The 13,941-nt window shown below is 38.8% G+C and overlaps 1 protein-coding gene and 1 pseudogene across 3 annotated transcripts in view; one reads left to right on the forward strand and one right to left on the reverse strand.

Moving 5' to 3' along the window:
• Positions 1–13,941, reverse strand: part of SPECC1L (sperm antigen with calponin homology and coiled-coil domains 1 like) — a 118,969-nt gene that overhangs the window by 39,972 nt on the left and 65,056 nt on the right. For all 3 annotated transcript variants that reach the window (XM_016126126.2, XM_016126127.2, XM_016126128.2), the window contains exon 10: positions 11,577–11,667. In XM_016126126.2, coding sequence (XP_015981612.1) covers positions 11,577–11,667 — 91 coding nt within the window. The remainder of the gene's footprint in view (positions 1–11,576; positions 11,668–13,941) is intronic.
• On the forward strand, positions 13,237–13,358 carry LOC118603390 (annotated as a pseudogene).

The following is a 13,941-nucleotide window of genomic DNA, read 5'->3' on the forward strand; positions in this document are numbered from 1 at the left end:
ACAAGGAAGCATTAGACATTTCTGTACATTCGGGGAAGAACACAATCAGAAACACAGCCTCAACTGTCTACATTTGCAACCTCACCTTGTTCTACTCCTCCCTTGCTTTCTAAACATTTACAAGCTATCTGGGGAGTTTCTTGAGTTCCTTGAACACTGGCACAAGCTGTTCTCTCATCTCCTATACTCCTCTTCCAGTCCCTCCTTAGCCTGGCTACCTTCACCATCCCACAGATCTAGCTTCAAATGGCCTCCTCAGGACCTGCTCCCCCACAGTGGGAGCCCCCAAACACAGACCAGCACACTTCTTACCTGGGGCTATAAGCCTGACAAGGCTGTCATCAGGCCAAGCCAACAAGCAGAAGGACAGACTAGATGTATTCTGCCTGATTGGGGTGTATTATGGATGTGTGATCAGGATGATGGGAAAAAATACCTCTTATACTTAATGAAGATGATTAGTCTCATTGTCCAAGAATGTCCCTACAACAAACATTTTTTTAATAGAAGACAGTTGAGATTTACTGCATACTAGGTTATTCAACACTTCTTAAGAAGTGACAATTTAAAAAATACTTCCTCTCAAAATATGATGTCAAAGTAAAGGCATATGACATTATCTTTCAAGGACAGCACATCGTTTATTCCAAAACTTATTTTCTAATCACATGAGGAACATCTGGTTGTAATTACATACTACTCAGAGGGGAAGGGAGTGAAAAGGATGAACTTACTTTCTTAATGAGGAGAGAACTTATACAGCCTAGAGTCATTACATCTTTCTTATCTTGAACAAACATCACCCTCTGTGCAAAGAGACTACATGCAAGCATCAATCAGAATTCTAAACCCTATCAGCAGAGTTGGCATTCATCCTCACAGGAAAAGCATATTATGCACAAAGTCTAACAGACAAAACAAAGTTAGTAGCACACGGAAATAGGAAACAGAAGTCAACATTTTTAATTTAATCAAATTCTCCATTTTACAATTATGAAACTGGTCATTTCCCTATAATCTTAATCTCCCAAAGAACATGGCAAATAAAGTGAAAACAAAGGTTATAAAGACAAATGAATCGAAACTAGTGTGTAGCTAGGGCATAGCCCCTGTCATGCCCTACGCGGAAAGTTTTTCTAAATTGCCTTACCTCTTTTTTTTCTACACCACAAACTCCAGGTACACACTGAAACAAAGCTCATGAAATTTACTGCTGATTCATTTGCCCAACACCTAGGTAAGTCTTTCTCTTACTGCATGTCTAAGGATTCAAGTCTATCTCAAGTTAGTACACAATCCCTATCACAGACTAATGTCTACTTTCTGAAAATGAACAAAATGGCACATATTTCGTGGCTCTGATTTAAATAACCCCAGCAGGTTATTCTTTTCAAAATTATTTATGGTTACTTTCCACTGGCACAACACAGTCTGCTGCCATTTCATGAAGCATTTTCACTGTGAGAATCTAACAAGTGCTCATAGGCACTTGTCACAGTAAGAACACCTGCCCATCGATTATTGCAAGTAAGCAGGCTGGATTCCATCTTCATATCAAACTGTTGGTTTATCCCTCTTCAGGAAATAAGATTAGTGTATTACAGCTGACTTTGGTAGACAGGAGAGATTATATTTTACAGTAATAGAGTCTACTGCCATATGGAGCTATTGTTGTCTTTAACCTATTCATTAAACAAAAATCATTTGGGTGTCCACTACTTGCCAGGCACTGGGCTTGGCGTAGAGGTCAGAGAAAGGAAGACAGGAGGCAGGAAACCTGCCCTCATGGAACTCAAAGAGTCTAAAGCAGAAGACAAACATTTAAAAAATCATTACAAGTGAAGGATGCTACAAAAGAACAAGTACAGGGGCTCTGGGAACACAGCAGCAGAAGTGACATGCTCTTGAGAGGAGGTTCGGAAAGGCGTCTGCAGGAAATGACATCTCAGTTAGGACTAGCAGGATAATTAATAGCTTTTATACAGGCAAAAGAGAGCTTGGAAGGAAGAGAGTATTCCTAGCTGAATGTTAGGCAGATACCATAAGAAATCCAGGATGGTGATGTTCAGAAGTTAGGGGAAAGAGAGGAGCAGGTGAGACTGCAAGCGGGCAAACCATGCAGACGATCCAGGCCAAGTTAAGGAGTTTGAACTTTACCCTATTGGCAATGAGGAGCCAATGAAGGTTTTATTAGCTGAGCATCTTTATGGCTACAGTGGATTGGAGGGGTAACAGTTAAATTGTACTGAGAAGAGATAAGGATGGCTTGGACTTGGGTGGTACTGGAGAGAAGTAAACAGATTCATGGACTCTTCAAAGGGGTAGAATAAACAGCCTTGCTGACCTACTGAGTAAGAAAGTGAGACAGAAGGAGGTTCCACATACAAAGATAAGAAAAGGAAAGAGAATTATGAGAGGAAAAGAGATGAGAACCCATTGAAATTGAGAACCATATGAGATATCCAGGGAAGATGTGGAACAGGCAAATAGGGAGTTCAGAAGAAAAGTCAGAGTGAATATATAGTTTTGGAAATTATCAGCGTATAGCTGAGAGGATGAGAATTAACTTGGTGACAAGGAGTTTATAGCAACCTTGGTCAGAGGCATTCATACACTGGTGGAGACAAAAGTAAGGTAAGAATGTGTTGAGGAGTGAATGGGAGATATAAAAAAGACAAGTTGTACAGGGTTAAGAGAGAAGTATAGTAGCTGGAGGAGGTGGGAAGAGGGGGAGGGTTTTTTTGCTTAACACAGGAAAGGTGTGAGCCTTTTAAAATGATGCTAGAAAGGAGTCAGTAGAGAAGGTAAAGTTGAAGATATAGGAGAAGAGGCTAATAGATCTATGAGAGCTCAAGGGGAAGAGATTCAGGGTTAAATAAAGGGATAAATCAAGATAGACTGTTCACTTCCAAAAGACAGGTAACAGTAATATAAGCATACTTGGCCTGCTAATTAATTCTCTCGTTTTAGAAATCATAAAAACAAATAGGTACAGGCAGTTGTCCCTTTATTGTGTCCCTGATCGAATTTATAAGCAAAACAGTGAGTTTAAAAATTGGAGCCTAACTATCCAACTTCTGTTCAGAGAGGAGTAGTTCCAAATGGACCAACACTCCTGCCAAAAACAACTCTAAAATCTTGGGGGGTGGGGGGAGAGGGAAGGAATGAAAATCAACTACTTAAAGGCACTGAAGAGACACCAGAGGCAGACAATGAAAGAAGTCTACACTTAAAAGGAGGAAATAGCACTGGGTGGCTTTCCTACTTTTTTAGCTATAAGCATGGCCAACTAAGGCCATGTAGGGAAGCTAAAGTTTGGTAAGAAAACCCACAGCCTTACTGCCTTTGAAGAAGCATAGGACATATCTCAGGACAAACTGCTGGAAAGAGAGGAGGTAGGGTAAATACCAGAAAGGAAAGAGTCGCAAATTCTGTATATAAACTATGCCCAAATTTTTCACTGACCTCTGAAATCTACAAGCACTCAGATTCCAAAGAGTTGAATTAAGGACAGAATAAATGAACAGGTATTTCAACTGAATAAAAGAGGTTAGAATTTGAGGTAAGCCAACCAGTTAACCGCATGCTAACAAAAACTAATTTTCTGCAGAGGAACAAAACAGAATCTAGAATCTCTACAATGTATGGGTCACCTAGACCAGGATACAATCCAAAATTACTAGACATTCAAAGAAAAAGGAAAACGTGACCCATACTCAAAAGAATGGAAACCTACCTGAAGATTACCTGTATGTTCGAATTAGCAGAAAAGAATTTTAAAGCAGCTATTACAAATATGCTCAATGTCATAAAGGAAAATATGTTCCCAACAAATGAACAAACAGGAAATCTCACTTGAAAGAGTTACAAGAGTATGAGACAGGCTCTTCCTGAGGTGCAATGCAAAGGACAGCCTAAAGATGAAAATGGAGCAGAGGTTGCCAAAAATCCTCTGGAATACTAGCCCTCTCACTAAACACAAAGTATTACTAAGCACTTGGAAGCCTTTGCACACCCAGAACATCACAGCAACAACGAAACTCAAAACCCAGCCCAGCTCCTAAGATAAACTCAAACACTCACAATGAAAAAACCTAGCCGAAGGAAAGTCAGGCATAAAACCAATCTACTATCCTACACAGGATGTCCAGCTTTCAAGAAACAATTATCAAATATACAAACAAAACAAACAAACAAAAAAAACCAAAACAAGGAAAAAATAGTCCATCCAGCTCATCATGTCAAGACACAAAGTAATCGATAAAACCACACCCAGAAATGGCACAGGTACTGGAATTATTGGACATGGATTTAAAATAACTATGATTAATATGTTAAAGCCTCTGACAGAAACAGTAGACAACATGCTAGATCAGCTAGGATTTCCTATTTGATTTTCACTTACAGTTTCCAACTCTCTGCTAAAATAAAATTAGGTTCTCAACTGAGGGCAATTTTGCCAATGTCTTGAGGCATTTTTGGGTTTTCAAAACTGGGGAGGTGGGGGTGCTACTTGCATCCTAGATGGTCCTTACTATCTACTGGATAAAGGCCAGGGATGCTACTAAATAAGCAGAGAACAGACAATGAATTTCACTGTATATAATTCTTTTTAATCAGTCAGAATTGGGGAAGGGGGATGGAATGCAGACTGGTACAGAATTAATCTAACTGTATTACAAATAGCCACACTGAGATAGTGGTGAAAAAAAAAAGGAGCCAACCTAAGTAATTTTGCAAAAAAAAAAAAAAAGGTGTTTTGACTGATACCCTAAGCTAAACACAAAATGAACTGTACACAACACCATACTCAGGTAAATTTGCTTCTCATAGGGATATGGTTTAACAATTTTGAAACTACTGTGTACTAGGGTTGAACAAATAACATATTGTAGATAATGAGAGCCAGGTTTCTCACTGTCAAGCAAAAAAAACGTTACAAGGAAGGAAAGGGTAAAGGCTAGAATGTACTCTTTGCTGCTGGCCTGGAGTCAGAGGCATTAGTATAAATTCATGGTTTTTGACAGACAGACAGATATAGAAATAATAGTTTCATGTGTGTATGCACAGGTTAGTTATACGTACATAAAATTTTCCTAGCTCTACCCAGAGAGGGACTGGAGGCAGCGAAACCTAAGTAGCGGTAAGTACACCTAGCACTCAGATCTTGTTTTCTAAATACTATTCTCTAATTAAAGTAACCAGGGCTCCTTGGAGAAGTGGTTGGCTCCAGAGCTGGTAAAGGAAAACAAGTCTGAATCATCTTGTGGTGCCCAAAAGTAAGAAAATGCTTTGGGGAGGCTAGAGAGGAATAGTGCATCAAAAGAGCAAGGAGTCAGTGTGAAAGAGCTCCCAATGACCAAAGCTGAAATAGCTCAAGTAACAAAATAACAATAGTAATAAATCATTACCCAAAGCATAAATACCTGAGTCTATACAAATACAAATAAATGCTATAACAATAAGTATAGTAACATCATTCTTTTAAAAAAATGAGGAAACAGAAAATTACCATTATAACACCACAGTAATCACTGCTGCAGAAAAAATGCACAAACAGATGCTAAAACTAGTGAAAGTTTGAGCAGGAATAGACTATTAATTACTGGCAGACAAGAACTTTAACCAAGTGATCAATGTCAACATCACCAATAATAAGACGTATCAACATCATGCATCCCATGACATGATACACTTAGAGAAGCACATCACCTCTGTGATATCCTTCCCAATATATAACGTCAACCTAATCAGAAGAAAATATCAGACAAACCCATACGGAGAGAATTTCTAAAAAATAACTGGCCAAAATTCTTCAAAAGTGTCAAGCTCACAAAAGACAGAGAAAGACTGATAAACTATTGCAGACTGGTAGAGACTTAAGGAGATAAGACGAGGAAATGCAAAGTGAGATCCTGGACTTGATCCTGAGATAAAAAAATGAACATCAGCGAAAAAACTAGTGAAATTCAGATAAAGTCTGGAGTCTAGGTTAATAACATTTCAATTACACTGTTTTTTTACTTTTGATAATCATTCTATGGTTATATAGGATGTTCACATAAGGAAACCTGGGTGAAATGTATAAGACAACTGTTTGCAACTCTCCTGTAAGTCTAAACTTATCTCAAGAGTTTAAAAACTCTTTTGTTAAGAGAGAATACCCTAAATAAATATTGCAAAGCCTACTCAAGTGTACTGACTGCAACTTACCTTAAAAAGCATTTAAAAAAAAAAAGATGGACAGAAGAAGGATAGAGGGATGAATAAATGTGTGATAAATATAGGAAAATGTTGAAGAATTTGCATAGTGAAATGTAGATATTCATTATACAATTTCTTTTGACTTTTCTGTAGGCTTGAAATTTTTCATAATAATATGTTGGGAAAAAAACAGGAGCCTAGATATTTTGGTTTATCAAGACAAATACCAAGAACCACAGAAAAGAGAAGGAAAATGGGTGCGGGGTGCTTTAGAAGTAAATAGATATCCATTAGACTATAAGAAGGGAAGGCAGGATTTCTGTCTGAATTTCTCTTGGGAATTTCCCCACTAGAGCTAGATCTAGGGTTGAGCCAAAATCTGATCTAGATCTACCCTATGGAGAATGGAAACTGCTATGAAATTTTTCTAATAGAAGGTTCTTTTTCTTTTATTTTAATGTAAGAGTAAAGAGATAAATTTTAACAAAGGTTTGGCTTTCTATTTCTAGTAAAGTCTCCCGACTTTGTGTCATATTTATTTATGTACCTTACCGAAATACTAAATTTTTAAAAAAGTTTGTATCTCCAAACCTCAAGTAATATAATTTAGATAACAGTACAATTTTATATATATATATATATAGAAGATGACTACACTTGGACTAATCATCTTTCTCAGATACCTATATGTCTGAGGTGGTGACAAAGACATGACGCTTACAAGGTCATGCTGCTTCTGGGCAACCCCAGACTCTCTGACCATCTGGAACTATCTCCTAAGGTCTTCGCTTAACACTCTGAACCTCTTAAGATCACTGCATATGTAAACACCTTTTCAAACACTTATATTCATGTACCTAGTAGCTGATCTATCCTTTCTTTTTTAGGTTACAAACATTAATTCACATCCCGTCTACAAAGACTCACCAAAGTGGCACCAGTCATGACCCTAGCCATTTAACTCAACTGCTGGCAATACAAACAAAAGAGCATTTGATTAGCCCATTTATAATAAGATTTCTCTGGTCTGAAACATTCTCCTGCAACTGACATACAAGCACGATGCTAAAACAGAACCAAAAAAAAACACGCTCAAAAAAAACCATACCCATTATAAAATACTTAACTGGAAAAAAAAAACCCAAATTCTGTGATTTAAGTATAGTAGGACAAAACGCAGCACCTTTTCAAATTTCAGTAATGAAGCCACTAAAACTTTCAAAATGAAAATTATAGGCATTTTAAAACTTATGCCAAGATAAAAGAGACAACCAAAGAAGAAAAGCAGTTCGAGATAGAGTTCGGAAATCCTATTCTCTTATCATGGTTTGGATAACCACAGTGGCTTTTTATGACCAAGAATCATTTGGTTGTTCTTAGTTTTTTAAGTGTTTTCATTTTCTAGTGGCTGTAAGATAAGATCGCGCTATCAACAAATTCTCAGATAAAAATTCACCTAAGTGTGTTTCCCTCTGTCGCCTGTATTTGCACTGTTTCCACTAAGCCCCATTAAGACATTATAACAAACTGAAGTGGAGAATTAGACCGGCATTAACACAGACTGACCACACACACCCCATGCCCAATGGCATTATCATTTGATACATTTCCAGACAATAAAAAGAGGAGAGCCAGGAAAAGGTTTGATTCATCAGAGCCCCGGAGACACTTACCACATCTGTCTTCAATAACCTTGGCCTACAGACCTTCCATACCTCCTTCCCCACCCACAAAACCAAGGCCATAGGAAAAATGAAACAGCAATCTTTGCCTAATTCCCCAAATTTGTCCTTCCCTAAGAATCACTTGGGGTGCTTGCAAAAATTAAGTTTCCAAAACACCCTTGTCAAGAGACTCCATGTCAAGAGATCTGAGGTGAGGCCTAGGGTTCTGTATTTTACCAAGTGACTCAACTAAGTTTTCAACAGGTAAGTTCAAGAAACACTGCTGGTGCTAGCTTCCCCTGGTAAACCTTGCCCTGCTGTGGGCCAATCAAGAGGAGTTCGAAGACAGCAGGAAAAAGGGAAGAAAACCCCAAGAGTCAGCTTTGGCCTGGCTTTGGGAGGTTTGGAAAGGCCCTGAATTATTTCTCAATGGAGCACTCCTGCCCTTCTCTGAGACCAAATAGAGCCCAGGACTCAGTATTCTGTGGTGTCTCAGGATCACTTTAGTGCTCTCCAGATAGGGGTTCATGTCACAGGCCCAGGGTTATACACATTCTCAAAGGCTGTGGCATCTTGGCTCTTGGCTCTGACTATACCTGGCTGACTGCAGGTCAAAAGATTGACTTTATTGACAGAATTGGGGCACAGGTAATAGGCAGAGGAATGGAAGCGGTCCTGAACCTTTGGCTTCCATCTTTGTTCTCACTACATGCAGCTCTTTTAAGATGCCCAAAATATAATGTGTACTTATGCTTTCTCATAGTCACTTGGTTGGCAGCTAAGCAAAACCCTGCAGACCTTGGTTGCCTTGCAACAAATTAAAATCTTTTATTCATGGGCAATTAAGGGCCATCATTCTTTGTCACTTGTGATACTATGAAAAAGTTCATACATAACAATAATAAAATTTATTATGGGCTAAAATTTGTGCTAAGCATTCTGTATGCTTTAACTCTTTTTCACTCATCTCACAATTTTTTCTCAAGAATCCAATACTACTACAGGTGCTCAAGATACATCAGTGAACAAACCAGGCACAAATCCCTGACCTCATGCACCTCAAGATCTAAAGGATTGGGAGAAAACCAATATAAGTTACAGATAAGTAAACTATATAGTATGTCAGAAGGGACAACTGCTTAAGTTAAGAGAGACATATCAGGGAAAAACGTGTGTGGAGGAGAGAGTAGTTTACAACTACAAATATGGTGCTCAGGACCTCACCAAGGAAAAATCTGTGTGAAGCCTTGAAGGAGTGAACCCTCCTCCTACACAAGTGTTCCAGCAGAGGAAGAGCCTGCCTCTAAGAGTACAATGCTGCCAAGCCAGGAGTGTGCCTGAGTGCACAGAACAGCAAGGAAGCCCATGTGACTGGGCAAAGTGACCAAGAGAGAAAGGTGATGAGGCTAGAGAGACAACTGAGGCCAGGCTGGGAGGGTCTGGAGGCCACTAAGAGAACTCTAGCCTTTCTTATGAAAGAAACAGGAGCCAGTGGAGGGTTCTGAGTATAGTAACATGTTCCAGTTTATATTTTTCAAGATTACACTAGCTATAAGATGAAAAATAAGACTGGGAAGAAGCTGGGAATTTTTGCCAGAATCCAGGTGAGAGATGGTGGTGGCTTTGACCAAGTGGGTGGTAGCAGAGGAAAGAGCGATGCTCCTATTCTGGATGTAGAACCAGAAAGTAGAACCAGTGGGGTCTCCTCAAGAACTAAACAAGTCTCAGATATGGGGTCTGAGATAAAGAAGGGAGTTATGAATGACTCCAAAGTTTCTGGAGGATGAAACTGCCACTAACTGAGGTAGAGAAGACAAGATTGATTACAGGCTGAACAAGTTTGGTAAATGTGGGAATCTTGTCCTGGACAACCTCAGCCTGAGAGTATTCGACCTCAAAATGACGATGTCAAATAGGCAACTGGATATGTGACTGTAGAGTACAGAGGAGAACGATAGTGTGGAAATACAAACTTGACAGTCCTCAGGAAAAAAACAGTAGTTAAAGCCGTCAGATAGGATACAATAACAGAGTGAGTACAGACAGAGAAGACAGGCTTAGGGGATTAGCTCTGGGACACACCACCATTTACTGGTCAGGGAGAAGGAACAAGCACAGGAGACAGAGCAGTGGCCAAGGAGGAAGGAAAAGATGCAAGAGTATGGCATCATGAAACCAAAATAGAACATTGTGGAAGAGGGAGTGCTCAACAGAGCCAAACACTGCTGACGATACACATCAGATTAGGGATGAGTGCTGACTGGGTAGTGACATATCGTCATTGGCAACCTCAATGAAAGCAGCTTGATGCAATGATAAAGGTGAAAGTCCAACTGCAGGGTTTACAAGAGCTTGGGAAGAGAGAGATTTAAGGATCCCATGAGCTAGGTATTTGTGATTATTCCCAATTTAGAGACAAGCAAACAGCAACTAAGAACTCAACGGCCAGGACATGTGAGGACAACAATCTAAGCACCACACACACACATAACTCTTGACAAATCCATCTAGGAGATGAGGGTAGGAATAAGGTCAAGGTATAAAGAGAGACACTTTAATCCTTCCACTAATTGTTCTCATAGCAAGAGGACCTTCTAAGGAGAGAAAAGACCTCAAGTTATGACTGATGAACTACAAACCAAGGAGAAAAGACTCTGTGCAAGCAAAGCAGCAGTGATACCACCTTCCACTGTCCCTACACGTGTGTACCACCAGCTTATCTGGACACTCAAGATTGGTAGATAGATATGGGGCCAGTTTCCTTGCCAAACTGAACTCTTTCTGCACTGGTGGTACCTGGAGACCATAGAGCCTGTCTTCTAGATTCTTTAATGGAATAATTCTCACAAGTCTGCTTATTTCTTCCCCACACCTGTCAAAACCTTGTAGCCTTACCTGCAGAGCCTAACACCTAATTTCTACAACTGAGAGAATGCACGAGAAAACAACGCGTGGGGGTAACTGGCCTGTATCAGTTAAGGGGAACCTCAGGCTCTTGACTGACAGGCACACCTGATTAGCATCTCCACATCTCTCCCAAATGAAGTACAGCCTTTCACAGTACCATGTCAATGCCGCAAACCATTTTCCAATGTACTTCAGCACTACATATAAAAAGGCAGCATGGGTAAGAGGAGACCTGAACTCAAAATGAAGGAGACTTGGGTTTTGGCACTGGCTCTACCATAAAGACCTATAGGAAAATGGGCAAGGACCTTCACAAGTGTAGAAAAGAATTGCTGGACCTCATCTTCTGGAGTCTCAGTTTCTTCTTATAAACAACTGTACAGAGCACAGATATTTAAAAAATGGGCTTCAGAGTCAGGCTGCCCAGGTCTACTGTCCATTAACTGTGTTAATCTGCATTAAAATATTTAACTTTCTGATACCTCATATTCAGTACTTGTAAAATGGAAATAACAATCCCTACCCCAGGAAGAACTATGAAAGGAGTGCTTAGCAATGGTGTGTGTACTCTCTATTACTTATCATGATGCTACGAGAAAGCTGTCTTCTAAGATGCATTTATTAATAACTAGTCTCCCCATTTGTAATTAACACATATTATTAGTAAACTTCTGATAAAGATGTATACCAGCCTGGTTTAAATAATGTCAAGAAAAAAGAAAATAATTTAGTTAGGGAAAAAAAAAGTAAAAATAAAAGAATTAATAACAAAAGTGAAATACTGCAAAATATGAAATGTACCTTGAACAGGAATTTCCCCATAGTTTGGTCTCTTATCTGACAGGGCTGTCAGTGGTTTGGATGTAGAGATTGGTCCACTTATGGAATGTCTCTGAAATTATAAGATAAACAGTGTCAAAGTTATGTTATATCTAGAGCTGAGACTCACAAAGAAAGTTACAGAGAGTAAATACTTAATTATAAATTATAATTCCTTCTGTACTACAATAGGAAGGTTGAAAATCTCCCCCCCATATGACCAATACACTGTAATTTTAAAAATCAATATAGAAAAATCCATGTGCCCTGTACTCAGTTTTCCCCGAAGATAACATCTTGTAAATCTACAGTATAATATCACGACCAGGATACTGACACTGACATAGTCAAGATACAGAATGTTTCCATCACCATGAGGAGCCCTCCTATGGCCCTTTTACAGTTGTATCTTCCCTCCTCCTCTCTGACCCCATATCACTGACCTCCGAAAACCACTGGTTCTCTGAGTATGATCTCATTTTGTTTAAAGAAAATTCTTAAATATCACATACCAATTAGCAAATGCTCCCACTGTACTTTTATTGGCCATTCAATTCATGCCCTGGTTCCGAATAGATCTCAATTCTGTCACTTCCTCCTGTTTAACTCTACTACTACAACTGCCCCAATATGACCTGTCATCTTAGCACTACTACAAAGGCTTTGTCACTGGCTTCCTCAATCCAGTCTTATACATACATCCCTCTGCATGCAGCCAGAAGTATGTACCCAATACTTAAAACCTCTCAGTTCTTTCACTTCATCTCCTGCCTCCTCTACATATTGCTCAAATACCACCAAATTGCTTATTTCCACACAGACCATGCTGTTTACCACGTCTGTGCTTTTACCCAGGCTTATTTCCTCAGCTTTTCCCTACCCCTTTTTTATCTAGCTAATTCTAACTACACATTTCACATTCCCAGCAGAAATGTGAGAGTGGTACAGCTTCTCCACATCCTTACCAACACCGGATACTGTCTTTCAACTTTAGTCATTCTATAGGGTGTGTAATGAAATTTCACTGTGGATTTAATTTTCTTTTCCCCAATGATCAATGATGTTGAGTATCTTTTCTTATGTTTCTTGGCCATTTGCATATCTTCTATTGAGAATGAATTTTCCAAATCTTTTATTATTTACTAGGTTGTCTACAACCGAGAATATAAATAAGTCTTCTTTGAATACAAGTCTTTTGACAGATAACTTGTCTTTTCATTTTCTTAATGTCTTTCAAATAAGTTTTAAATTTGGATGCCTAATGCATCAATTTTTTATGATTCATTCTTTTTTTGTGTCCTAAATAAGAAATCTTTGCCTTCTTGAAAGTTACTGAAGATTTTCTAATGTTCTCATCTATAAGTTCTGCAGTTTTAGCTCTTATACTCAGGTCTACAATTTTGATTTTTATAAATGTAAGGGTTGCATTTTTTTTTTTTAAAACATGGATAGCCAGTTATTCTACAATCCTTTGGTGAAAAGGCTACCTTTCTCCCATTGAGTTAACTTGGCACCTTTGTTGAAAACTAACTGATCTATTTCTGGACTTCCATCTATTCTACTGATCTAATGTCTACATTTAAATTCTTGTTAATACCATACTGTTTTGATTACTCTAAGCGCCAAAATCAAGTAGTAGTATTTCTACGGCCATGCTACCCTGAATAAGCCCGATCCCATCTGATCTCGAAAGCTAATAAGCAGGGTTGGGCCTGGTTACTACTTGGATGGGAGACCACCTAGGAAGACCAGGTGCTGTAGGCATAAAAAATGAAGAAATAAGGGATTGTAAGCTGACAAGACCCTTGCAATCTGTGAGGTCAACCAAGAGTTGTCTCATCCGAGAGAGAGAGAGAGAGAGAGAGAGAGAGAGAGAGAGAGAGAGAGAGAGAGAGAGAGAGAGAGAGAGAAATCACGTAGTATGAGTCTTCCAAATGTTTCTTTTTCTCCCCCAGATGCTTTGGATATTCAAGGTCCTCTAAATTTCCATTTGAATTCAAAATCATATTATCAATTTCTATAAAATAGCATGCTAGGACTATAGCTGTGATTGTGCTGAACTTACATACAGATTAATGTGAGGGCAAACGGTAAGATATTAATAATATTAAGTCTTCTAATCCATGAGTATGATGTATCTTTCCATTTATTACCTCTTTAATTTCTCTCCGTAATATTTTATAGTTTTCACTGAACAAGTCTTGTACATATTTCATTAAATTTATTGCTACATATTTCAATTTCCAATCGTTTCACTGGAGTGACTAGATCTAAGACATACCAAGAGAAGTACTCAAGATAGAAGCTAATCTTTTCATAACATTATCCTGTGACATCCCATCATTTC

Source organism: Rousettus aegyptiacus, unplaced genomic scaffold (assembly GCF_014176215.1).
Source record: "Rousettus aegyptiacus isolate mRouAeg1 unplaced genomic scaffold, mRouAeg1.p scaffold_m13_p_5, whole genome shotgun sequence".
Lineage (NCBI taxonomy): Eukaryota > Metazoa > Chordata > Mammalia > Chiroptera > Pteropodidae > Rousettus > Rousettus aegyptiacus.